Source organism: Neocloeon triangulifer, unplaced genomic scaffold, assembly GCF_031216515.1.
Source record: "Neocloeon triangulifer isolate White Clay Creek 2 clone unplaced genomic scaffold, ASM3121651v1 ptg000014l, whole genome shotgun sequence".
NCBI lineage: Eukaryota > Metazoa > Arthropoda > Insecta > Ephemeroptera > Baetidae > Neocloeon > Neocloeon triangulifer.
In genome coordinates this window covers 11904999-11930566 of record NW_026775556.1, presented here as the reverse complement: position 1 = coordinate 11930566, position 25568 = coordinate 11904999, and the positions used below count along the sequence as shown (strand labels likewise).

General features: G+C 35.4%; 3 protein-coding genes across 7 annotated transcripts; 1 reads left to right on the top strand and 2 right to left on the bottom strand.

The window, feature by feature from the left end:
• Positions 1–85: 85 nt before the first annotated feature.
• Positions 86–17460, bottom strand: LOC132201336 (ankyrin repeat and LEM domain-containing protein 1-like). 3 transcript variants are annotated; one of them, XM_059627432.1, is made up of 8 exons: positions 17306–17460; positions 2173–2331; positions 1851–2101; positions 1712–1773; positions 1360–1649; positions 1244–1302; positions 975–1178; positions 86–906 (listed from the first exon to the last, which is right to left on the bottom strand). In XM_059627432.1, the coding sequence occupies exons 1-8, from the start codon at positions 17407–17409 to the stop codon at positions 278–280; spliced, it is 1758 nt and encodes a 585-aa protein (XP_059483415.1). In that variant the 5' UTR covers positions 17410–17460; the 3' UTR covers positions 86–277. The 3 variants fall into 3 exon arrangements, with proteins under 3 accessions (XP_059483415.1, XP_059483416.1, XP_059483417.1); XM_059627433.1 differs by lacking the exon at positions 17306–17460 and adding an exon at positions 2432–2663; XM_059627434.1 differs by lacking the exon at positions 17306–17460 and adding an exon at positions 2453–2663.
• On the top strand, positions 17266–22861 carry LOC132201333 (histone deacetylase 6). Of its 3 annotated transcripts, none has more exons than XM_059627426.1 (19): positions 17266–17561; positions 17664–17864; positions 17996–18126; positions 18188–18371; positions 18432–18529; positions 18589–18955; positions 19413–19472; positions 19560–19649; positions 19708–20053; positions 20109–20278; positions 20331–20513; positions 20570–20727; positions 20780–20993; positions 21053–21182; positions 21237–21543; positions 21599–21854; positions 21911–22069; positions 22124–22252; positions 22312–22861. In XM_059627426.1, exons 1-19 carry the CDS (start codon positions 17559–17561, stop codon positions 22396–22398), a joined length of 3273 nt encoding a protein of 1090 aa, XP_059483409.1. In that variant the 5' UTR covers positions 17266–17558; the 3' UTR covers positions 22399–22861. The 3 variants fall into 3 exon arrangements, with proteins under 3 accessions (XP_059483409.1, XP_059483410.1, XP_059483408.1); XM_059627427.1 differs by lacking the exon at positions 19413–19472 and adding an exon at positions 19169–19228 and having other exon boundaries at positions 21914–22069; XM_059627425.1 differs by lacking the exon at positions 19413–19472 and adding an exon at positions 19169–19228.
• On the bottom strand, positions 22853–25520 carry LOC132201335 (GPI mannosyltransferase 4). The gene is made up of 6 exons (XM_059627430.1): positions 25371–25520; positions 24889–25191; positions 24439–24839; positions 23973–24385; positions 23418–23909; positions 22853–23362 (listed from the first exon to the last, which is right to left on the bottom strand). The coding sequence occupies exons 2-6, from the start codon at positions 25094–25096 to the stop codon at positions 22951–22953; spliced, it is 1926 nt and encodes a 641-aa protein (XP_059483413.1). The 5' UTR covers positions 25097–25191; positions 25371–25520; the 3' UTR covers positions 22853–22950.
• Positions 25521–25568: the final 48 nt, after the last annotated feature.

Below are 25568 nucleotides of genomic sequence, written 5' to 3'. Positions count from 1 at the left end.
TGTTAATTATCCCCCATAGCTGCCCAGCCATATTAATTTTGTTTATTTTTATTGGGTTCTTTTTGTCCATTTAAATTAAACATTGTCCTCATAAGAAAATTCAGAATTTTTATAAAAAGGCAATGACAAAGGCACACGGTTATTAAATATTTACAAGTATATGCATTTATGCTCACGATGTAGCAACTTGTAGCTTAATATTAAAAATAAATAGTTGTATAAAATTACTGCAATGAATATAGACATATAGAGTATAAAAATAAAGCAAATAAAGTGACTAGCTTATATCATTGGGAAACAATTGGCGCTCTCCTTCGTGAAGGAGGATCTTCATGGCATTCTGCAATAAATAAACCCCAAAATTACACCTAACGTTCGAAGACTTTGTTGACACCTTTCCATAATATTCGCCTGCTTTTAAATTACACAGATTGTTCAAACCTAGAGCTTCTATCATCGCAGCTTCTCTTGTGAAAGCTTCAACAGCTATCACACTTTGAAATACATGCAAACAGACAACTCCTGCGCCGCTGTTCCAAATGTCCAAAATGCGCTCAATTTTTGGACCATCTTTAACTTTCTTTCCAGACCAAACGTCAACAGCTTCGTAAAGGTGCGAGTAAGGGCGAGATCTTTTGCCTTTTCCAACGTAGAAAATAGAGCTTACAAAAGCTTTCCAAACTTCGCATAGTTCCAAGGATGAAGATCGCAGTGGAAGATTGTCGGAAATCCTTGGGTCAAGAAGAAGGTATGTAAAAGAATTCTTGCTGTTTCCACCACGCCACTTGCGTCCTTTCAATATGGACGCATTGAATTCTTCCACCATAATCTGCTCGAGCTCCACGGCTGGCATCTGATTGAAATTAGAAATATCTTGAAGTGTTTTTTCAAGTTCTCGGCTGAACTCTAAAAATAAAAAATAAATAAAAAATTAAATTGAAGTGAATTTTATGATATTATTAGCTAACTCGTACTTATTATTTCTTGAGGTTGTGCTGAAGTTTCTTGTTGTTGGCCTTTTTTTAGTCTGGCTAGTCTATGGAGATAAACAACTTTTGTGGACTTTGTAATAGGGCCTGGTGTAAAGCCACGCTCAATCAGTTCATTCCGTAATGAGTCCGTGCTATAGCCTAATTCAGAATGCAAGGACGGCAGGCTACTGCATGAGCGTTGTAAGACTAAAAAGAGAAAATTTTGAAATTTAGTTAAAAGTAGAGCACGTAATAAAGATAGACTTTCTCACCTTCTTCTTCATCACTGGAGCTTTGAGATTTTTTTTTGCAACATTTCAGCCCCATTTCTCTAAAATGAAACACAGTCAGCCAAACATTAACACTTAACAGCAAGTGGAAAAATTACGCGTTCATTGGCAAAATCCTCTTCTCAAACAGAGTCACTCCTTTAGACTCATCACAATATTTGTAGACTTCTGACACAATTGTACTTTGACCAGCACTTAGACTTCCACACGAAAAGAATTCGTCACAGGCAGAATCTGGTGCACTTTTATCATCCTCATCAGACTTTTGAAAGCCGCAATACTTATGGCACCACTCCACCACTTCCTTCTTTATCCGACTTTTTTCATCTTTATCGCTTGTGCATGAGCTACGACCTTCATTTATATTTAAACTCTCTAAACCGAGACACTGCAAAAAAGAAATAAATTACAGTACATACAAAATATACTTCATTTTTATTATCGATTTACCATGTTTTCAGCATCAAAACATGTATTTGCCTGAATATTTAAATCTTCAACTCCAATCCTCTCTAAAATTTAGGAACGAGATATTTATCTAAATATTTTAATTGAAACATTACAAAAAAAAAAATAATTAAATACACACCTAATTTAATTGTAAATTTAGGCTCTGATTGTTCAAGGCTGAGATCGTGATTGTTTTGTTCCTCTAAATAAAAAGACTTCCTAAGAATTTCAATGACTTCTTTGTTTCCTTCTTTTTGGGCATAATCAAGAGCAGTCAGCCCATCATTATCAGTCAACGTCGCATCACCGCCGTTACAAATTAACACCTCCAAGACATCACACTTGCCCCACGCAGCAGCTACGTGAACTGGAGTAGTTCCATCAGCAGCTCTAGAGATAGTTTAAACAAAATTATAAATTTAAAAAATTATGGTGATAATAAAAAATCGTTTAAAATATACCTGCAATTTGGGTCTCCCCCAAACTTTAAAATTATTTTAAGAATTTCCGTAACTTTTGGATGGCTTAAACCAACAGCTAGGTGGATTGGAGCGATTCCAATATTAAAATCCACATGGTTTGGATTTGCATCGTCCTGCTCCAACAATTTTGTTGCCAAACTGAAACGTAAAAATTTTTAAATTTGAATATATAAAAATACACACAAGTTTACGTCAAATAAACGACCTATTACATATTAATATACATGTATGTATGTACATAATATTCATAAGTACATACAGAATATTTTGGTATTTAATCGCTGTAAAAAGTTGCTTGTCCATGTGATTGTCCAATCATTTCACATTCGTACGAAGACAAAGGTGAAAATTATAAGATACAAAATAACAGTTTTCGTTTGTGTCAAAATTTTACGCTGTTTTTCAATGCATAAATGTAAACAAACAACAAAACGATGAACAAAGAGAAAGTTCTGAATCTGAACGCCATTTTAAAAATGCAAAAGGACCTCTACGAGAGCATCGTGAAGTTAGCCAGAAATCCTAGCCAGTCGCCGGAAGTTAGCCAGTTGGCTGGAAATTGGCCACTCGCGTCATTTGGGCGGATGTATCGAATATCGATTCCCGATTTTTTAAAGTGGGGAGCATAGGGGAGGTGAGTATTTATCGCAACTTTTTACAGTTGACCTTCTAATATTCTTCTCATACACCAAGTCGCAGCAATAAATCGCAGTGTTCTAAAAGTGCACGGAGGAAAGAATTTGAGAAGCTAATATGAAAAACAGTTGCAATGGTCTTAAAAAAATTATATTTCAAAGTAAATACAACGAAAATTATATTTAAAACTAAATACAACGAAAATTATATTTCAAAGTAAATACAATGAAAATTATATTTAAAAGTAAACACAACGAAAATTAATCACACCGAGGGACGCATGGGTAAAAATAATGCAAAATCCCTAAGCCTAATAAACAAATGCCAATTTTTGTTTTGCGAATTTTGAAAAAATATCAATTAAAAATTAAGGGAAAATCAAAATATGTAAAATAAGCAACCATCGATGGCTGCAACTTTATTTTCACGAAATTAAAAATATTGAAACTATAAAACTTAGTAAAAAATGCGATAAAACCATGCATTGCAACTTAGAGAAATTTTAATCAAAGTTAACCTTCATCACCCTGAAGAAGAAAAAATGCCAGCCATCGATGGCCGCATCATAGTTTTTAACGAAAAAAATAATTGAAAGTTTGAAAATTTGGAAAAAAGGCAATAAATTTTACTCGGAGCGGCATTGCACAAAAACTATGCATTGGAAGTTAATGCTGTTAATGTAATTTTAATAAAAGTTAGCCCTTATCATCCTGCATGCCTGAATGTAAAAATCTGCCAGCCATCGATGGCCGCATCACAGTTTTTTAAGAAAAAAATAATTAAAAGTTTGAAAAAATGGTAAAAAGGCAATAAATTTTACTCAGGGTGGCGTTGCACAAAAACAAAGGATTGGCAGTAAATGTAATTTTAATCAAAGTTAACCTTCATCACCCTGAACATAAAAAAGGGCCAGCCATTGATGGCCGCGACTTAGTATTTTTATTTGAAAAATAATAAGTTGGGAAAAATTAAAAATATTTTCAAATATAATGCAAAAAGTGGAATTGCACGAATACTATCCATTGGAAGTTAATGAAATTTTGATCAGAGGTAACCTGAATCATCTTGAACATAAAAACGTGCCAGCCATTGATGGCCGCGACTTAGTTTTTTTATTCGAAAAATAATAATATAAAAAAATTAAAAAAATTTCAAAAATAATGCTAAAAGTGGAATTGCACGAATACTATGCATTGGAAGATAATGAAATTTTAATCAGAGGTAACCTGAATCATCTTGAACATAAAAAAGTGCCAGCCATTGATGGCCGCGACTTAGTTTTTTATTTGAAAAATAATTAGTTGGGAAAAATTAAAAAAATTTTACAAAATCAAGCTAAACGTGGAATTTCTCGAATACTATGCATTGGAAGTTAATGAAATTTTAATCAGAGGTAACCTGAATCATCCTGAACATGAAAAAGTGCCAGCCATTGATGGCCGCGACTTAGTTTTTTTATTTGAAAAATAATAAGTTGGGAAAAATTAAAAAGATTTTTAAAACTAATGCTAAAAGTGGAATTGCACGAATACTATGCATTGGAAGATAATGAAATTTTAATCAGAGGTAACCTGAATCATCCTGAACATAAAAAAAAACCAGCCATTGATGGCCGCAACTTAGTTTTTTTATTTGAAAAATAATAAGTTGGGAAAAATTAAAAATATTTTTAAAACTAATGCTAAAAGTGAAATTGCACGAATACTATGCATTGGAAGATAATGAAATTTTAATCAGAGGTAACCTGAATCATCTTGAACATAAAAAAGTGCCAGCCATTGATGGCCGCGACTTAGTTTTTTATTTGAAAAATAATAAGTTGGGAAAAATTAAAAAAATTTTACAAAATCAAGCTTAAAGTGGAATTTCTCGAATACTATACATTGAAAGTCAATGAAAATTTAATCACAGGTAACCTGAATCATCCTGAGCAAGAAAAAGTGCCAGCCATTGATGGCCGAAACTTAGTTTTTTTATTTGAAAAATAATTAGTTGGGAAAAATTAAAAAAATTTTACAAAATCAAGCTAGACGTGGAATTTCTCGAATACTATGCATTGGAAGTTAATGAAATTTTAATCAGAGGTAACCTGAATCATCTTGAACATAAAAAAGTGCCAGCCATTGATGGCCGCGACTTAGTTTTTTTATTTGAAAAATAATAAGTTGAAAAAAATTAAAAATATTTTCAAAAATAATGCTAAAAGTGGAATTGCACGAATACTATGCATTGGAAGTTAATGAAATTTTAATCAGAGGTAACCTGAATCATCTTGAACATAAAAAAGGGCCAGCCATTGATGACTGCGTCTTAGTTTTTTTATTTGAAAAATAATAAGTTGGGAAAAATTAAAAATATTTTTAAAACTAATGCTAAAAGTGGAATTGCACGAATACTATGCATTGGAAGTTAATGAAATTTTAATCAGAGGTAACCTGAATCATCTTGAACATAAAAAAGGGCCAGCCATTGATGACTGCGTCTTAGTTTTTTTATTCGAAAAATAATAAGTTGGGAAAAATTAAAAATATTTTTAAAACTAATGCTAAAAGTGGAATTGCACGAATACTATGCATTGGAAGATAATGAAAATTTAATCACAGGTAACCTGAATCATCCTGAGCAAGAAAAAGTGTCAGCCATTGATGGCCGCGACTTAGTTTTTTTATTTGAAAAATAATAAGTTGGGAAAAATTAAAAAAATTTTACAAAATCAAGCTTAAAGTGGAATTTCTCGAATACAATAAATTGAAATTCAATGAATTTTTAATCACAGGTAACCTGAATCATCCTGAGCAAGAAAAAGTGCCAGCCATTGATGGCCGCGACTTAGTTTTTTTATTTGAAAAATAATTAGTTGGGAAAAATTAAAAACATTTTACAAAATCAAGCTAGACGTGGAATTTCTCGAATACTATGCATTGGAAGTTAATGAAATTTTAATCAGAGATAACCTGAATCATCCTGAACATGAAAAAGTGCCAGCCATTGATGGCCGCGACTTAGTTTTTTTATTTGAAAAATAATAACTTGGGAAAAATTAAAAAGATTTTTAAAACTAATGCTAAAAGTGGAATTGCACGAATACTATGCATTGGAAGATAATGAAATTTTAATCAGAGGTAACCTGAATCATCTTGAACATAAAAAAGTGCCAGCCATTGATGGCCGCGACTTAGTTTTTTTATTTGAAAAATAATAAGTTGGGAAAAATTAAAAATATTTTTAAAACTAATGCTAAAAGTGAAATTGCACGAATACTATGCATTGGAAGATAATGAAATTTTAATCAGAGGTAACCTGAATCATCTTGAACATAAAAAAGTGCCAGCCATTGATGGCCGCGACTTAGTTTTTTATTTGAAAAATAATAAGTTGGGAAAAATTAAAAAAATTTTTAAAACTAATGCTAAAAGTGGAATTTCACGAATACTATGCATTGGAAGATAATGAAAATTTAATCACAGGTAACCTGAATCATCCTGAGCAAGAAAAAGTGTCAGCCATTGATGGCCGCGACTTAGTTTTTTTATTTGAAAAATAATAAGTTGGGAAAAATTAAAAAAATTTTACAAAATCAAGCTTAAAGTGGAATTTCTCGAATACTATAAATTGAAATTCAATGAATTTTTAATCACAGGTAACCTGAATCATCCTGAGCAAGAAAAAGTGCCAGCCATTGATGGCCGCGACTTAGTTTTTTTATTTGAAAAATAATTAGTTGGGAAAAATTAAAAAATTTTACAAAATCAAGCTAGACGTGGAATTTCTCGAATACTATGCATTGGAAGTTAATGAAATTTTAATCAGAGGTAACCTGAATCATCTTGAACATAAAAAAGTGCCAGCCATTGATGGCCGCGACTTAGTTTTTTTATTTGAAAAATAATAAGTTGAAAAAAATTAAAAATATTTTCAAAAATAATGCTAAAAGTGGAATTGCACGAATACTATGCATTGGAAGTTAATGAAATTTTAATCAGAGGTAACCTGAATCATCTTGAACATAAAAAAGGGCCAGCCATTGATGACTGCGTCTTAGTTTCTTTATTTGAAAAATAATAAGTTGGGAAAAATTAAAAATATTTTTAAAACTAATGCTAAAAGTGGAATTGCACGAATACTATGCATTGGAAGATAATGAAAATTTAATCACAGGTAACCTGAATCATCCTGAGCAAGAAAAAGTGTCAGCCATTGATGGCCGCGACTTAGTTTTTTTATTTGAAAAATAATAAGTTGGGAAAAATTAAAAAAATTTTACAAAATCAAGCTTAAAGTGGAATTTCTCGAATACTATAAATTGAAATTCAATGAATTTTTAATCACAGGTAACCTGAATCATCCTGAGCAAGAAAAAGTGCCAGCCATTGATGGCCGCGACTTAGTTTTTTTATTTGAAAAATAATTAGTTGGGAAAAATTAAAAAAATTTTACAAAATCAAGCTAGACGTGGAATTTCTCAATTACTATGCATTGGAAGTTAATGAAATTTTAATCAGAGGTAACCTGAATCATCCTGAACATGAAAAAGTGCCAGCCATTGATGGCCGCGACTTAGTTTTTTTATTTGAAAAATAATAACTTGGGAAAAATTAAAAAGATTTTTAAAACTAATGCTAAAAGTGGAATTGCACGAATACTATGCATTGGAAGATAATGAAATTTTAATCAGAGGTAACCTGAATCATCTTGAACATAAAAAAAAACCAGCCATTGATGGCCGCGACTTAGTTTTTTTATTTGAAAAATAATAAGTTGGGAAAAATTAAAAATATTTTTAAAACTAATGCTAAAAGTGAAATTGCACGAATACTATGCATTGGAAGATAATGAAATTTTAATCACAGGTAACCTGAATCATCCTGAGCAAGAAAAAGTGTCAGCCATTGATGGCCGCGACTTAGTTTTTTTATTTGAAAAATAATAAGTTGGGAAAAATTAAAAAAATTTTACAAAATCAAGCTTAAAGTGGAATTTCTCGAATACTATAAATTGAAATTCAATGAATTTTTAATCACAGGTAACCTGAATCATCCTGAGCAAGAAAAAGTGCCAGCCATTGATGGCCGCGACTTAGTTTTTTTATTTGAAAAATAATTAGTTGGGAAAAATTAAAAACATTTTACAAAATCAAGCTAGACGTGGAATTTCTCGAATACTATGCATTGGAAGTTAATGAAATTTTAATCAGAGGTAACCTGAATCATCCTGAACATGAAAAAGTGCCAGCCATTGATGGCCGCGACTTAGTTTTTTTATTTGAAAAATAATAAGTTGGGAAAAATTAAAAAGATTTTTAAAACTAATGCTAAAAGTGGAATTGCACGAATACTATGCATTGGAAGATAATGAAATTTTAATCAGAGGTAACCTGAATCATCTTGAACATAAAAAAAACCAGCCATTGATGGCCGCGACTTAGTTTTTTTATTTGAAAAATAATAAGTTGGGAAAAATTAAAAATATTTTACAAAATCAAGCTTAAAGTGGAATTTCTCGAATACTATACATTGAAAGTCAATGAAAATTTAATCACAGGTAACCTGAATCATCCTGAGCAAGAAAAAGTGCCAGCCATTGATGGCCGCGACTTAGTTTTTTTATTTGAAAAATAATTAGTTGGGAAAAATTAAAAACATTTTACAAAATCAAGCTAGACGTGGAATTTCTCGAATACTATGCATTGGAAGTTAATGAAATTTTAATCAGAGGTAACCTGAATCATCCTGAACATAAAAAAAAACCAGCCATTGATGGCCGCGACTTAGTTTTTTTATTTGAAAAATAATAAGTTGGGAAAAATAAAAAATATTTTCAAAAATAATGCTAAAAGTGGAATTGCACGAATACTATGCATTGGAAGTTAATGAAATTTTAATCAGAGGTAACCTGAATCATCCTGAACATAAAAAAGTGCCAGTCATTGATGGCCGCGACTTAGTTTTTTTATTTGAAAAATAATAAGTTGGGAAAAATTAAAAATATTTTTAAAACTAATGCTAAAAGTGGAATTGCACGAATACTATGCATTGGAAGATAATGAAATTTTAATCAGAGGTAACCTGAATCATCTTGAACATAAAAAAGTGCCAGCCATTGATGGCCGCGACTTAGTTTTTTATTTGAAAAATAATAAGTTGGGAAAAATTAAAAAAATTTTACAAAATCAAGCTTAAAGTGGAATTTCTCGAATACTATACATTGAAAGTCAATGAAAATTTAATCACAGGTAACCTGAATCATCCTGAGCAAGAAAAAGTGCCAGCCATTGATGGCCGCGACTTAGTTTTTTTATTTGAAAAATAATAAGTTGGGAAAAATTAAAAAGATTTTTAAAACTAATGCTAAAAGTGGAATTGCACGAATACTATGCATTGGAAGTTAATGAAATTTTAATCAGAGGTAACCTGAATCATCTTGAGCAAGAAAAAGTGCCAGCCATTGATGGCCGCGACTTAGTTTTTTTATTTGAAAAATAATTAGTTGGGAAAAATTAAAAAAAATTTACAAAATCAAGCTAGACGTGGAATTTCTCGAATACTATGCATTGGAAGTTAATGAAATTTTAATCAGAGGTAACCTGAATCATCCTGAACATGAAAAAGTGCCAGCCATTGATGGCCGCGACTTAGTTTTTTTATTTGAAAAATAATAAGTTGAAAAAAATTAAAAATATTTTTAAAACTAATGCTAAAAGTGGAATTGCACGAATACTATGCATTGGAAGTTAATGAAATTTTAATCAGAGGTAACCGGAATCATCTTGAACATAAAAAAGTGCCAGCCATTGATGGCCGCGACTTAGTTTTTTTATTTGAAAAATAATAAGTTGGGAAAAATTAAAAATATTTTTAAAACTAATGCTAAAAGTGGAATTGCACGAATACTATGCATTGGAAGATAATGAAAATTTAATCACAGGTAACCTGAATCATCCTGAGCAAGAAAAAGTGCCAGCCATTGATGGCCGCGACTTAGTTTTTTTATTTGAAAAATAATAAGTTGGGAAAAATTAAAAAGATTTTTAAAACTAATGCTAAAAGTGGAATTGCACGAATACTATGCATTGGAAGTTAATGAAATTTTAATCAGAGGTAACCTGAATCATCTTGAACATAAAAAAAAACCAGCCATTGATGGCCGCGACTTAGTTTTTTTATTTGAAAAATAATAAGTTGGGAAAAATTAAAAATATTTTTAAAACTAATGCTAAAAGTGAAATTGCACGAATACTATGCATTGGAAGATAATGAAATTTTAATCAGAGGTAACCTGAATCATCTTGAACATAAAAAAGTGCCAGCCATTGATGGCCGCGACTTAGTTTTTTATTTGAAAAATAATAAGTTGGGAAAAATTAAAAAAATTTCAAAAATAATGCTAAAAGTGGAATTTCTCGAATACTATGCATTGGAAGTTAATGAAATTTTAATCAGAAGTAACCTGAATCATCTTGAACAAAAAAACGTGCCAGCCATTGATGGCCGCGACTTTGTTTTTTATTTGAAAAGTAATGAGTTGGGAAAATTAAAAATTTTTACCAAATCTAGCTAATAGTGGAATTTCTCGAATACTAAGCATTGGAAGTTAATGAAAATTGAATCAGAGTTAACCTGCAGAAAACTACCAAAAATAAAATTTCATAGATCAAATTTTATAAGAATATCACTTCGATGTTTAATACAATACATATTTATAAGATGATGATAGAATTAGCAATTTTTAATGTTGAAATTTTTGAATCGCCAGACTTATCTTGGTCATTGCCCAAGTTATATTAACAGGCATATGTCTAAGGCAAGTCTGGCGGTCCTTGTAGGACCTTATTCTTTTCCTTTTCGTTTTTTTTTGTAGCCTCTTCAATTCTTGTTTAATTATTCAAACTAACATTCGTATATTCTCTTGTTTGTGTTCCAAATCGATTCTTGAATTACTTGTCATTTTGATATTAATGTTTTAAATGATTACATTATCATATTTTATTCTTTATCTTTAATGTCAGTTGTTGATTTCCTCTTCTTAAAATTTTTTTCCCTATGTAGGATACATAGTGGGCAGCGAAACTCCTCTTCGTCCAGTGTTTTCGATTTTATTTTCATTTTATTCACAACACAATCTGTATGGTACCATCTGAAGCAATAGTCACACTGCACCCAATTTTTGCTATCTGCCTTATGGTCATTCTCATTGCATATAAGGCACAAATTTGCGACTGAGAAAGATGTTTCCAAGAATTTTCTTAGCATTCTTGGACGAGACTTTGAGAGGTTATAATTTAAATCCACTGGCTTTCCAATAATTTCCATCTCACCAAAGTAACATACAGCTAGGCCACAACTAGTTCCATCATGTTGTTGAGTGCTTTCAATTTTTATGATTTTGTAACTGCTAGTGGTGACACAATCCAATTTTAAAACATTGAATTGTTCAAGGAAATTTTTCCTCAGTTTCTCCGCAATATCGGTTAATCTCTTTTCAGAAAGGTAGCTATCAAGAGAATTGTAGATTCGGATTTCTTTATTCACGGTGTCAATGACATACAATAAATAGTGTTTGCTTTCCAGCACCGGTAAAAAGATCTTCTTATAAAGAGTAGGTGCACCTTTAATTGCGTAGATCATATCTTTAGTCAGCTTGTTATACTTTGGTGAAGCATTCAAAAACTTCATGGTTGTTTCGATGCTTACAACCAAGAAGTTCTTTCCGATATCATATTCCTTTAGTAACGTTAATAGATATGCATCGATGATGAAACTGTATACCATTCTAGACGGATTTCTCAATATTTGAAAGTCACCTAAAGTAAATCTACGCAATGTTGATGGAATTTCCCTGCAGGCAACTTTATTCCTTTCGTCTTTATCAAGCTTGTTGATTTCCAGCACTTTCAATTTTCGTTCTTGATGTGTGAGTTCCACATTTTCTTTTTCAGAAAAAAGGCAGACCGTGTAATTCTTTTTCAATTGGCTGCTACTTCTATAAAAGTCAGGATCAGTTGACAAGCCGTTTGCAAACAATTTTTGTTCTGGGTGCAGTCCATCGGATTTTCTGAGGGAATACCTTCTTTTCAAGGTCACGTTTGATTCTTCGTTGCTATTTTCATTTTCATTATCATTTTGATGATTACTAGATGTTACTTCGGCACAATCACCACCACTTTGTAGTTCCTCGACGTGCAAACTCGTATTTTCTCCGTTTTCGATTTCGACCACGTGAATTCCATTCTCCACATTTTTAGCATAACTTAGTGGTACCATAGCATTATTCAGCTGTGGTACAATGGTATTATTCGTCTTTGATTTTAAATTATCACTGATGCATTCGGTGTCCATGTCATTATCAATCTCTTCTTCATTATTTTCAACACGATTTTCACTTGCATTTCCATCCTGTAGGTCATCAAATTCATTTGTGGTAAAATCTTTGTTCAATTCACCTATTGCAAAGTTATCTTCATCGCATTCATTGCCATCATCAGCTGCTTCAGATAGAATTCGCTGCCTTCAGATTTTTCAGTGATGATATCATCATTCGTTTCCATTTCCTCATATTCCATCTTTAGTTTCTTCAATGTAGAACCGGTAAAGTAGGAACGACTCACAATCTTACCGTCACTTTTGTCTTTAACCTTTATCTTCTTCTTCCAAGATTCTTCTTTGGTTGTATCTTCTTCATCTTCATTTTCAAGTTCTGGTTGGTATTTTCGTTTTTTTATGGAGGTTTGCTTTAAATTTTTGGTAGCATTTTTAGATCTAATCTTGAAGGTATGCCTTGAGATCATAGCATTTACATATTCACGACTCATCTCCACATTTGCATCGAGAGAAAGATTCTTTCGACCCTCCATGGTTTGAACTTTTCGCAGCTTATTGTATCCTTCCACTCTCGAGTTACTCGCCCTTGGAACATCTTTAGGCAATGTTCTTCCGTTAATAAGCGGTAAGTAGCTAAGATATCGTTTTGTAACTTCTTCAGCAAACTCGGGAGCATAGTATATATTTGTTTGTGCTCCAACCTCACAAATTTCTTCAATGTTTTTCCTGCACACTTCTAGCATATTTGAGAATTCTTGATAGTAAGGACTTTGCCTGTAGAGGGTCTTCAATTCTTTTATAACCATGACTTCATCTTCCGTGTCTGTTGCAATCGTCTCAACAGATCTTTCAAAATCTTTTGGTTCGATGTCACACACTGATGCAAGTAATATTTTTAAGTGTTTCTTCATCTCGTCGTTTTCAGTTTTGGACAATAGGATGGGGTAAAAGTGATTCAAAATATCAACGCATTCGTCCATGCCTCGGGTGTCGATGATTTTTGCAAAAATTTCCTTCACAAACTTGCGTCCTTTCTTATTTTTTACAGTCTTTGTTCCCAATTCACAGACGTTCTTCATGACATGAGCACAGCAGAGATTAAGATGCACCAATGATTTATTGACATCCCTATTTCCCAAATCGATGTCGTAGCAGTAATTAAGGTATTGCAGTACACTCAGATTTGAAAAACTGCCCAGAACAGCCTTCACCATGGCCCAGCTGAAGTCCGTGACTACATTAGAAAATATTCTTCCTTTCAATTTATACTTGTATGTCCAATCGTAATTCAGCTTCCTCAATGCTTCGCCAATCGAAATATAATCATGGTTTTCCGAAAAAAGTTCCATAACTGGCACAATTTTATTCTTGTAATCGTAAACGAGGGCATAGTAGAGGACGGTTTTTTCACCCATTTTTGCGCAGACACTGCCTGTTGCGTCAAAGTAGCCCATGTTTTCTTCACTTTCTTTCAACATCAGTAATTGATCTTTGCTGTACATAATGCAGGAAAGTGGAACGGAGAGTTTTTGTAGAAACCTCATGCCAGACCCATTCATTTCATCCAAAATTTCATTTTCTAGCTTCATTTTGACACTCAAATAGTCGTCTTTATCTAGAGACTTTGACTTCATGATCGTCAGATCACTTTTGGCTTTCCTGTAGACATCATCAGAAAAAATGCCTTGAAGATATCCTTTTTTGACAATAACTTTGTTTGCTTCATTGATGCGCGCAATCGCGACATTCTGTGGTGAGTTATGTTCCAAACATTTCATCAAATTATCGCGTGCAAGTCCTCTGCACTGTCTTGCTAGTGGCTCATCACCGTGATTGAATATTCTTGTGTTGGTAAGAAGATGAAAGTTGACGTCCATATGCAGTTTTGGAGGATCTAGGAGCCTTAAGACGTACTTGCAAGGGCATTCGAAGTGTTTGCAGAAGAAAAAAATATCTAGATACCTCGTTTTTCTGAAGTATTGTTTTCCACGCACAGTTAAAACACATCCAATTTCAAATTTATTTACAATCTTTTCAATTGCCATCGTAGGGTAAATTCTGCTGTCCAAATCCTTTGTGTCTTGATGATGCATACGTGTCCACTCAGTGCTGGAGAAAATTACTTGACCAAATTGAAGAGTGCAATCTGTAAAACTACTAGGGCGTACTTTCTGAAGGTACTCATTATTGATACTCTCTTCAGTGGGTTTCTTAGTTGTTTTTTCAGGTTCCGCATTCTTCATTTCTATATCCCGCTGATTGACTTCAAACGTATTTTTGCATCCTAATCTTTCTTTAATGTTTATGGCATTCGGTTTTCCTTCAAAATCTTCTCGCCATTTGCGGAATGCATGAACACTCCCATTGCGCTTCATGACTTCCATTGCCTGAAATCCAGGCTTTAGAAAATCAGAAATGAAGAAATCATCATCCTTCATGTGATCAAATTTGTGTCTAGCGTATTCAAAATTTCCAGTATTGAAAATTGTAAAATTCAATGCACTGATCAAGTGAAACGTATCAACGCACCTCTTGCCGCAACCCGCAATGTCGATATCCGGACCTTCTTCATAAATCGCAAATTTTTCCACAAATTTGTTGTTCACAATCAGCAATTTTTGTTGATGCTCTGGCATTTCCTGGTTTGAAGAATTAATTTTTACCAGGTGCAGCACTTGAGTGAATCTTTCTTGCTGGAATTTAAAGTCTTCCCGGCTTTGGGGTATTATAAGGCCGAATTCACAAGGGTTCACAATGTTCAGATCCCACTCTTGCTGTTCACACTCATTATCTGGAATTTGCTGATTCATATCAAATTCTGTATTCTCATTCTGGTGTTTGACTGATTGTGATTTAGCTATTTGTTCCAATTTGAAATCTTCAATTAAGTTGACAGTCCGCATTTTTTTGCCTTTGTAGGAAGTGTTAGCACCTTCGCTTGATACTTCATTTGTTGCTCTATGACGTTCACGAATATTATTAGCTGATCTGTTATTTTGCAAAGCTTCCATTTCACATTTAGCGGTAAATGTCATCTTCCATTTATGCAGAGAATCCTTATATCTTTTACCTTTCCTACTCTCCAGCTCTCTGGCATGGAAGCCTTCTTCTAGAACTTCATACACAAAAGTGAGGTCATCCTCTTCATTACGATACATCTCGAGCTTGTTCTTTGCTTCAGTTTTGGACATCATAAAAATATTCAAAGTGATAACACTGACCAGGTAGGACATGAATGTACAATCTTTAGCACACTTCTCTCTTGGTGTGAGTTCTCCACGAAGATCTGTGATGCGCACTACTTCCCTAAACTTTTGATCATATTGCTCATCAATGGCTTTCAGGCCGATATTTCGAACCTTTCCTTTGTCCATTTGTTTGTATTCATCGGGTTTCAATTTCTTCCCGATTTTTTCAAGAGCATAGTCAAATTCTTTCTTCATTTGGTAAAACTCTTGCATGTTTTGAGGGATTCTGATAGGTAATTTGCATGGTAGGAGGATTTCATCACCTGCAACTTCGACGTCTTCCGGAGGTTCAGGATGTTTGGTACTATTCGACTCCTGTTCACAATTCTGTGCAGCAACAGGACTGCTTCTCGATGAAATATTCAATTCCAAATTTTTCTCTTGAGGCTTCGCTTCCACTGCATTCAAATCTTCCGGTTCAAGTTCATCCTGTTTTTCTTCATATACACTTAATTCATGATGATCAGAATCATCATCTTCCATTTCATTCCCTTCATCAGCTTGTTCTGCCTGCTCCCGGATTCTTTGAAACTCCTGATCGATGCTAACCAAGTTTTTCTGGATGTATCTATAGGCGATGTTCCTTGCTTTGTTGCTTGACGTCTTTATCTTGACATCTTCTAACCAGATTGCAATGGAAGCAATTGGTGAACCTTCTTTTTTCCCTTCTGAAAGTAAGCTTGCGGCGTTTGTTGCTGATGTTTGACTGATGGCAATTTCAACAACTTTTTGCGGAGTCAAGGTATTCTTAAAACCTTCTTTCCTGAAGCCTTTCTTCTTCACACATTCTGGAAATTGTGAAAAATATTATGTACCTGTATTTAACTATCACAATTGACAAAGCTGCAGTTGTGGAATCCCTGCAGACAGCACAACTTAGATAAACGACATTCTGTGTGGCCAGCACTACTTTTACCACAATAGTGCCTTGTAGACTGGAAACGAATCAATCGAACTGATTACATTGTTAGAGAAACACGCCAGAAAGAAAGGAAATTGTAGTTAGCTAGGAGCTTGCTGGTAAAATAAAAAAATCATAAAATAGCCATAATTGAGTGACGCCTTCTGCGCCACTAAAAAAATAGCACGGGCCGCCAAGACTCTATCTTGCCTCTTCTAGCCTGAATTTAAAAAAAAGCTATCTCTTTCGACACTGCAGATAATATTGTCTTTAACCTGAACCATTCACCATTATTGGAGAGCTAGTGATTCAAAGTCAAGATTAGCTACTTACGCCGGTTCATAGTGGCATAATAAATATTTGTTTTCCAATTATGGAACTAATATCATACTTTATCTCGCAAATTTCCATATTTATCTTTCTTTGAGCATTTAAATCGTGAAATAGTATATAATTAACACTCTATGTTTTTTAGTTTTGTGATGTACGAGGCAGGTACATTAAGGAAAATTTTATAATTTCGATATCTATTGCGCTGAAAAATGTTTCTCTATTCCTTATTCCATAAATTACCATCGATGCGCATACTTTCAGCGCTCCAACAACTTGTTACAATTGAAATGTGCTTTAGTTGTCTGTTAATGTTTACTTTTGTTAGGGTGATAGGGTGTGGGTGTATTTATGATTTACCCAAGGAGGATTTACCATTTTCTATCCCCTCCCGCTTTTCTCCTCTTACCCCCACCACAGACAAGAAAGTTTCCCTAAATGCAATTTTCAAATCGATTTTCGATACCTCCGCCCGAACGACGCGAGCGGCCAATTTCCAGCCAACTGGCTAACTTCCGACAACTGGCTAGAATTTCTGGCTAACTTCACGATGCTCTCTACGAGCATGAGATTTAAATTTTCGCGGTCAATAAAATGGCTGTTCAAGCGAATCCTTTTTGCCGATTTATTTCAGCCACACTTCAGTGGGCGCGCTTTTGTTTACATTCGTGCGGAATTACCTTTTTATTTTACGCGACAGCAACACACACGCAGCTTTGATGACCTCTTTTGCCTTATTTGTCACATGAAGGCGTATATGAGAAGAACAAAGGCGCGCCTGCATCTGTTGCTCAATTGATGGCGAGCTAAAATCAGCTAAAATCAAATTGGGCAAACCATCGTTATCAAGGACGTTTGCCTCTTATCAGAGATCCTGCTATCAATTTGATCGCCCCCATTCGAGCTGCATTATTATTCCCTGAACGAAACACAATGGTACGTATAATTACATCAAGTGGCTCGGCACGCAGGCCATCAAAGAGCACGGAAGCATCTCTCACAAGGCAGTCACTAATAAAACACTTTCGGTTATATAAGGTTGTGACAGAGGAAAGTAAAAGTGCGGCTGGAATGGACAAAGAAAATCAGCCAAGTCAGAAAAAGGGCAGCTCGAAGAGCAAAGTAAGGGCTCCTCCTAACAGAAAATCACCTGCTCTTCTTGCAGCAATGCGACAGGCTAAGCAAGCCCACAAAAAGACCAGCCCGAAAGATACCCTTGTCCTCAATCCCTTCCAAGTTGTATGTATAATTCATAATGAATTACATTACAAATAATTATGAGTTAATATAATTAAAAATTATTATTATGAATTAAAATTAAATTTACACAACGATCCTTTATATTATTTTTTAATTTAAATACTTTTTAGGCTGAAGATGCAAAAAATGTAGTTCAAGGCCCTACAGCTATGATAACTGAACCCAGGATGGCAGAGCATTTTTGCTTTTGGGATAAGGGCTATCCTGAGTGTCCAGAACGTCTGACACAAACTGTTGAGAGGTCAGTTATCTGAAGTAATTGTCCTTAACAGTCCTTAATAGTTTTAAACCATTTGTTTTAGATGCAAAGAACTGGCATTAGTTGATAGATGCCTCTCATTGGAACCTTACTCTGCAACACATGAAGATGTCCTTGCCATACACACTGAAAAACTTATTAATCTTTTAAAGTCAACCGACAAAAGCAAAAACTGGGATGAACTGGAGGAAATATCTTCAAAATACGATGCAGTTTATATCCATCCAGTAATTATTTGAATTTTTCTTTTCGATCTTAAAACTAAAAATAATATTTTATTTGCTCAGGTCACCTATGAAATGGCATTTCTTGCTGCTGGCTCGGCTACAAAACTAGTTGAAACTATTTGCAAAGGGGAGGCGCAGAATGGCATGGCTTTAATTAGGTGAAGTTAAAATTAAATCTAAATAGTAACATTTTTGTTAATCTGAATTTTATGTTTAGACCACCTGGTCATCATGCAATGGAGGATGCATTCTGCGGCTACTGCTTCTTCAACAACGTTGCCGTTGCTGCTCGAAAAGCTTTGGACAATGGTTGGGCAAAGCGGATCCTGATTGTTGACTGGGACGTACACCATGGCCAGGCCACCCAGCAGCAGTTCTTCAATGACCATAGAGTCCTTTATTTCTCAGTCCACCGTTTTGAGAATGGGGAGTTTTGGCCAAACCTGAAAGAATCCGATTTCAACTTTGTCGGTGCTGGCTCTGGAGCCGGCTGCAATGCAAATGTTCCATTAAACAAAACAGGAATGGGTGATGCTGACTACTTGGCCATTTTCCAATACTTGCTGCTTCCACTGGCACATCAGGTTTGACTAAAATATACTTCAAATGTCTTACCATACATTAATTTTAGGCTGCTAAAAGTTAATTTCAAATGAAATTTGCAAACTTTGAAATTTAATGTTTCAATTTTTAGCATGGATTTTTATCGATTCAAAGTATGGGGCTTTGTAAGTTGCCATAACGTCACACCTAAAATTTATTATATTTTCATGTTTGGTTATGTTTTTTTAAATCAGTTTCAGCCTGATTTAGTTCTCGTTTCTGCTGGCTATGACGCTGCAGTTGGATGTCCAGAGGTGCGATGAGTGAATATTCATTCAAGCACCTAGAATTTTGGCATTTTTTTTTTTACTTTCAAAATTGATACCTTTTAAATTTGAAATCCCTCCTTGCTTAAATTTGCTTTGTTTAATCTTTTATACAATTAATAATAAATTTTTTGTGTTCAATTTTAATTTCATTATAAGATCATTCCTTCAGTTTGTGCCAGATCTTGTTTTGGTTTCTGCTGGTTACGACTCAGCCCTAGGCGATGAAAAGGTACATTATTTGCCAAATTCTAGGATGCTTAAAAAGAAATAAAAGTGAATTGTAAAACTTAAAAATGTTTAAACTTCACTTTTGTAGGGAGAGATGAACTTGACGCCTGCGCTCTATGCCCATCTTACAAATCTTCTGTCTGTGCTTGCAAATGGAAAGCTGGCAATTCTGATGGAAGTGAGTTGTTATAGTGTTTTTTGATACTCGGAGAAATAATTGTCATGCTAATGCATAGGGAGGCTACTGTTTGCGGTCACTTGCAGAGTCGGCTGCTCATACTTTGAGAGCTCTCCTTGGTGATCCATGCCAACCCCTGGGTAACCTTCCAGCCCCATCTGAAAGTATATGCGAGTCAATTGTCAACACGCTGTACTGCCTACGACCTTTCTGGGATGCTTTTAAGCACCACCCAACAGTCAAGGACGAGAGAGCTAACGAAATGAAAATCCACTTTCCCGAAGTAATCTGGAAAGGACCTAATGAGCCCCCAGCAACGGTTTTTGCAACTAGAGATTGCTATCCCATCCAGAGTGAAGAGTTCAAGTCGTCCGTCAATGCTAGGCTTGACTCATTAATCTCTGGTTTGTGTATCGATAACATGCATTAAGCAAAGTCATAATCAAACACAAATTGCAGGCTACAACCTCAATGCAGCTCCCCATAAACTTGGATTGATCTACTGCGAGACAATGATGCAACATGCTAACGAAGGCCAATCCACCCATGTTGAAAGTCCCAAGCGAATTTCAGCAATTTTTGAACGGCACAAGGAATATGAATTGCTGGACAGATGTCACATCTTAAAGGTAAATAATTGCTTTCTTAATACTTAAAGTAATTTATCCTGTCGATTTGAAGCCTGCCAAAATAACTAGAGACAAACTCATCAAAGTGCATTCCGAAAGCCATGTTGAGAGCATGCGGAGAACTAGCGAGAAGTCATTTCCTGAACTTGCTGATTTTGCCCAGTCATTTAATTCCATCTACTTCAACAAAGATACTTACAAATGTGCTGAATTGGCAGCAGGATGTGTTGTCAAGGCAAGACTTCAAGGATCAAGAAATTCAATTCTTATTCAATCTATTTCTTCTCTCAGGCTGTTGATTCTGTGATGCAAGGTGAATGTAGGGCAGCAGCAGCCATTGTCCGCCCGCCAGGCCACCACGCAGGCACTTCTTTGCCATGTGGCTTTTGTATCTTCAACAATGTCGCCGTTGCAGCCCAACATGCATTGGACAACTATAATCTGGAAAGGTTAGATTTGACAAGGTACATAATACAATTGTTGCTTATTTTAATTTCATAGAATTCTGCTTGTTGATTGGGATGTGCATCATGGCAACGGTACACAGGAAATGTTCAAGAAAGATCCTCGTGTCTTGTATGTGTCAATGCACCGCTACGACAACGGCACATTCTTTCCAGCAAATATATCTACACAAGAAGCTGAGGCAGCTAATGCTGATTATGTAGGCAGTGGATTGGGTGAAGGATATTGCGTCAATGTGCCTTGGAACAAGGTTTTAACTGCTAGATTATTTTAATAACGAGACTAACTTATCAGTTACTTCTGTTGCAGAAAGGGATGGGTGATGCTGAGTACTTAGCTGCATTTTTGCAGGTTGTGCTTCCAATTTCTTACCAGTTCAATCCGCAGCTTGTTCTCATCTCTGCTGGTTTTGATGCAGCTATTGATGATCCTCTTGGAGGCAAGTATTTTTTTTTAAGTGTAATAGGAGAAAAGTTATTTATTAAACTTGCAGGTTGCAAGGTAAGCCCTGAGATGTATGGGCTCATGACTCGATGGTTGCAAGGATTAGCTGGAGGAAAAGTTGTCATGGCTCTCGAAGGGGGATATAATGTGACCAGCATCTCCTATGGATTCACAATGTGCAGCAAAGCTTTGCTAGGAGACCCAATCGCACCAATGACGGCCACTAGAGCTACTCCCAGCTCCAGTGCAATTTCCAGCATTAGAAAAACCCAACTGGCCCACAGTCGCTTCTGGTCTTGCCTTGGTTTCTTTAATTATTGTCTGCCATATCGAGATGGGGAGGTTGTCATGGGAAGGTAAATTTTAATTTTTTTTTTTTTTTTGATATTGTAATCAGGCAAATTTTCTTAGCTATGATGCTAAAACAGATGTAGATGAACTAGATCAGGCATTGTCAAGCCTGAGTCTTTCCTCGTCCATTTCACCAGGAGTGTCTTCCACCCAGTCTCCAGTTGATTCAGACAAGCCAGGAATCTCGGAGGCAAGCACCTCTCAAGGAATTTCTTCTAGCGCAGCATCTTCTCCTGATGGAGAAACAATTAGGCATGATTCCACTGATAAGGCTCCAGTTCAGACCCTGGAAGACTATTTGCGAGAGCTGCAATCTGTAAGATCTGTAGACTTGGCTTATACTTTACTTTGACTGACTGATTGAAATTTTAGCAGGGAGATGAGTTTAGTCTTGTTGTACCAATTTCCGACTGTCCTCATTTGGACCGAGTTGAGCCTCTGCCTGAGAACGGCTTAGATATCAATCAAAATTGTGGCGCATGCGAAAAGGAAAACCACGCAGAAAACTGGGTGTGCTTGACTTGTTATGAAGTAAAAACAAATCTGTGTAATTATATTTAATTTTAAATGCAATTTAAATAACAGGTCATGTGCGGAAGATACATTTGTGGGCACATGAAAATGCATAGTGAGCAGCACTCACACCCTTTGGTTTTGAGCTACTCTGACCTCTCTGTGTGGTGCTATGGGTGCGAGAGCTATGTTGATGCACCGGTAAGTTTAAGACATTTCATTGAATTGATTTTTTATTTATTTTTTAATCATTGTTCTAGGCACTGCACGAAGCAAAAAATATTGCTCACATTGCCAAGTTTGGAACAGAGAAGCCGTGGACATATGGAGAAATCAAAATGGTTTGATGAAAGCTTAAAAGTTGTTTTACTAAACCCAGCTATGCAGCAACTTGTTTAGTTTTACCAAAGCTAATGACATACCTCGCATTGCCTTGCAAAAATATAGGAATGCCTAATTTGCATGACAAAAAAATTCCATGAAGTATACATTTTGTGTACTTCTTATGACAATTTCAACTAATTTGCTTTTAAAACGTACCACAGTAGCATGTTAGCACACAAATTTCACTGTGCCTTATTCAGCAGAAAATTAATGTATGTATTTTTGCAGTCTCATATAAAAGTCTTAACTCCTAATGCTCAACATGTGGACCAATAGGGATTTTTGCCATTAAAATAATATAATAGAATTAGCTTCCAGAAATTAAAAACTTTCTGTGATTGGTGATTCTGTGTGCATGTACCAAAATAATGTCTTATTTTTCATGATTTCATTGGATAACATAATAAATTATTTGAATAAACTTAACTTATATTTTTATTTAAAAAGCCATGATAATTCAGTCGCAAATAATTGTAGATTAAGGGCAACAAATATAATATAACATGACAGTACAATTATTGTTCCAAAAGCTCTACTTCAGTCAAAATCAGTCCCAGTTGTGCCATAGTCTTTGTAAATGATGAAACAAGGTTTCCACTAGCAGCTCTTTTCCATTGAGGCATGGCTTCAGTGCTCAGGTGTGGATAGAATCTTATTCGATGTGGCTTTTGGGTCATGTTGTACTTCCGAAGAGCGCCTTCAAATTTATGATCTACAGTGCCTGGGAAGGCACAAAATACACGACATTTGAGTCGGTGGTTTTTCCAGTCCTTTTTACACTGCTGCAACACTTTGTGAGCCTTTTTAACACCAACTTCCTTGCCAGACAATCCTGTCTCGTGAACATGGAAGCGTCTTGTTATTTTGTAGCGCCTTCCATTGGGAGTTACATAAACTTTAGCAGGACTAGGGACCAGCATTGGAAATCTGAAAGTAGCATAATATAAAAATATTTATCAAAACATTATTAAATTATTCAAACCTGGGTACAATGTAAATTTGGCTAGTGACTAGATGTACCGCATTGAGTGGCTTTGGATGTGCTAGGCCAGAGTCCCTTAGGTGGCTGGCCAAAAACCACACTCCCCCTTGGTGAAAGAAACCAAAGAACAGTACAGCCAGGGCGTTGAGCACATACCAGGATTTCTTCAGCCACTTGCGGTAATTCAGGATGAACTGGGCGTGCAGAAATGTAAGGGGTATCACAAGGGGCAATAAAAAACGGGGCTCTTGGTGAGGGAAAATGGACAAGGCCAGTAAGGGGACAATAAAGCTGGCGTTCATAAGAGAGGTAACTGACTGGGCTTTTGGAAGCTGGGACCATTTCCTCATTATCGCGAATCTTCCAATTTTCACAACACCCATGTATCCAGCTATGCCTAGCATTCCGAACATCAAAGGTACGTTTACCACCAGGTGAAGCCATCGTGGGTGCAGGCCATGGTTTTTTAAATTTGACGTTTGGGAATTGTACCTAAAATAAAATTTAAAAAAAGTATTCATGCTTTTTGTCTTGAGCATAAAAATAATTTCTTACATAAGAAAATTTAGAGGAGTCACAACAAAATTTGAGCCCAAAGATATTTTGGAATTTGAAAGCTCAGCGAGCGTCAAATAGCCATAGTAAAAGGAATCTGCGGTTATAAAAATTATGGCAGATATTGCACCAAAGAAGCACAAGGTGAAGATTCTGTAGTGAAAATGCGACCAGTCAACCGCTTTTGATCCCATGCCTCGGTGTAACCAGGAAAAGAGGGCTGGTGCTGCAAAGCCAACAAAGGTGGGACGGTTGAAAATGCCTGCGACGGTGACAAATGCAATCGTTGCACAGTGGCGTACGGTGTGGCTAGGCAAAGAGCTTCTTAAGCGCGCCAATTTGGCTCTTTCAACAGGGTGCTGTCGGCCTAGTGACTCATATTTTTCAATTATCAGGTCCTCTCTCCAAATCACCTAAAAAATAATTAAAATTAAATTTTGACAGGGATTGCCAAAAGTTATTTCACCTCATCAGAATGGTGCATACTATCCAAGACAAGGCTCAGTAGCACCGAGAGGAGGATCATCTCGAAGGTGTTAGAAAATGTCCTAGTGCCAAAAATCAGGGCACAATAAGAACTGGCAAACACTACCAGCCTGGACGAGTAGTTCTGGCCGTAAGAATGGCACATATGCCATAGACAAAAGTCACAGATGAGTGAGAGACAACACATGACCAGTCTTGGAAGGACCATCAGAATGTACGGAGTCACAAGGTTAACGCCAAAGAAATTTTCTGTGAATATACTAATCCACTTCAGGATCTCCAAGGGTATCCCAATGGTCGTGAACGGAAGGGCAATGCTTCTCAGAGGGAAGGAGGTGTTGAACTCCCATACCCGGTTCACATCCAGCTCAAAAATGTCACCTAATTTAATAATAAATTTTAATGAATTAAAAAATATAATAATCCATACCAGCAACAATTTCGACGGATTGAAAAAACTCATCAGGCTGGACGTAGCCATTCTGAGGCAGGATGGTGAGGAAAAACCTCAAGGCTACAAGTAACCAATAAGTTCTCAACTTTAGATTTGAAGGGTGGTTGTTTTCCTCCATCTGAGGTATCTCTTCGTTATATTTTCCTTTTTTCTTCTCATTTCGAGCCGTTTCTTTGTTGCTCATTTTTATGAATTTTTTTCTTCCTCTTTTGTGTCCAGAAAGCAGGAACCAAAACCGCCTGACGAGTTCAAAGTTCAAACTATAGTTGTAATTCCATGCTGAAATGCAAATTTTCAAAAATTAACGAAAGTTTTACACTTCTTAAAAAAATAGCAATATGTATTTTGGAAAATCCACGCCCAAAATATCAATGAAGTCGCTGAGTGAGAAGGTAAAATTGGTCATAAATTTGCGGACTTTGTTTTATTTCAACTTGTTATTGCGTCAGATCACTTACTTATTAGGCATGGCAGTTACTTCACATCTTGAATAAAGTACCAGCACTCAATTACCATTACAAATTTCGTCAGAAAAGTCGGCACGGGCGTTGATATTGATCCGCATAAACAAAAATTGAATTTTCCGCCCACCACCCGTCCTCCCGCAGCTGTTTTCGCATCAACAATGCGGATACTCGGACCAATCAGAAGTCTCA

Coding starts and splice junctions, on each gene's coding strand:
- LOC132201336 (XM_059627432.1), bottom strand. CDS start 17,409: ATGCAGGCGCGCCTTTGTTCTTCTCATATACGCCTTCATGTGACAAAT. Junction 2,332..17,305: donor CTGTCGCGTAAAATAAAAAG/GTAATTCCGCAC, acceptor TTTACGTTTCAG/TTTGGCAACAAAATTGTTGG. Junction 1,650..1,711: donor GTTTTGATGCTGAAAACATG/GTAAATCGATAA, acceptor TCTTTTTTGCAG/TGTCTCGGTTTAGAGAGTTT.
- LOC132201333 (XM_059627426.1), top strand. Junction 20,514..20,569: donor CAGCAGGATGTGTTGTCAAG/GCAAGACTTCAA, acceptor TTCTTCTCTCAG/GCTGTTGATTCTGTGATGCA. Junction 20,994..21,052: donor TCAATGTGCCTTGGAACAAG/GTTTTAACTGCT, acceptor CTTCTGTTGCAG/AAAGGGATGGGTGATGCTGA.
- LOC132201335 (XM_059627430.1), bottom strand. CDS start 25,096: ATGAGCAACAAAGAAACGGCTCGAAATGAGAAGAAAAAAGGAAAATAT. Junction 23,910..23,972: donor ACTCCTCTAAATTTTCTTAT/GTAAGAAATTAT, acceptor ATTTTATTTTAG/GTACAATTCCCAAACGTCAA. Junction 23,363..23,417: donor CAAATTTACATTGTACCCAG/GTTTGAATAATT, acceptor TGCTACTTTCAG/ATTTCCAATGCTGGTCCCTA.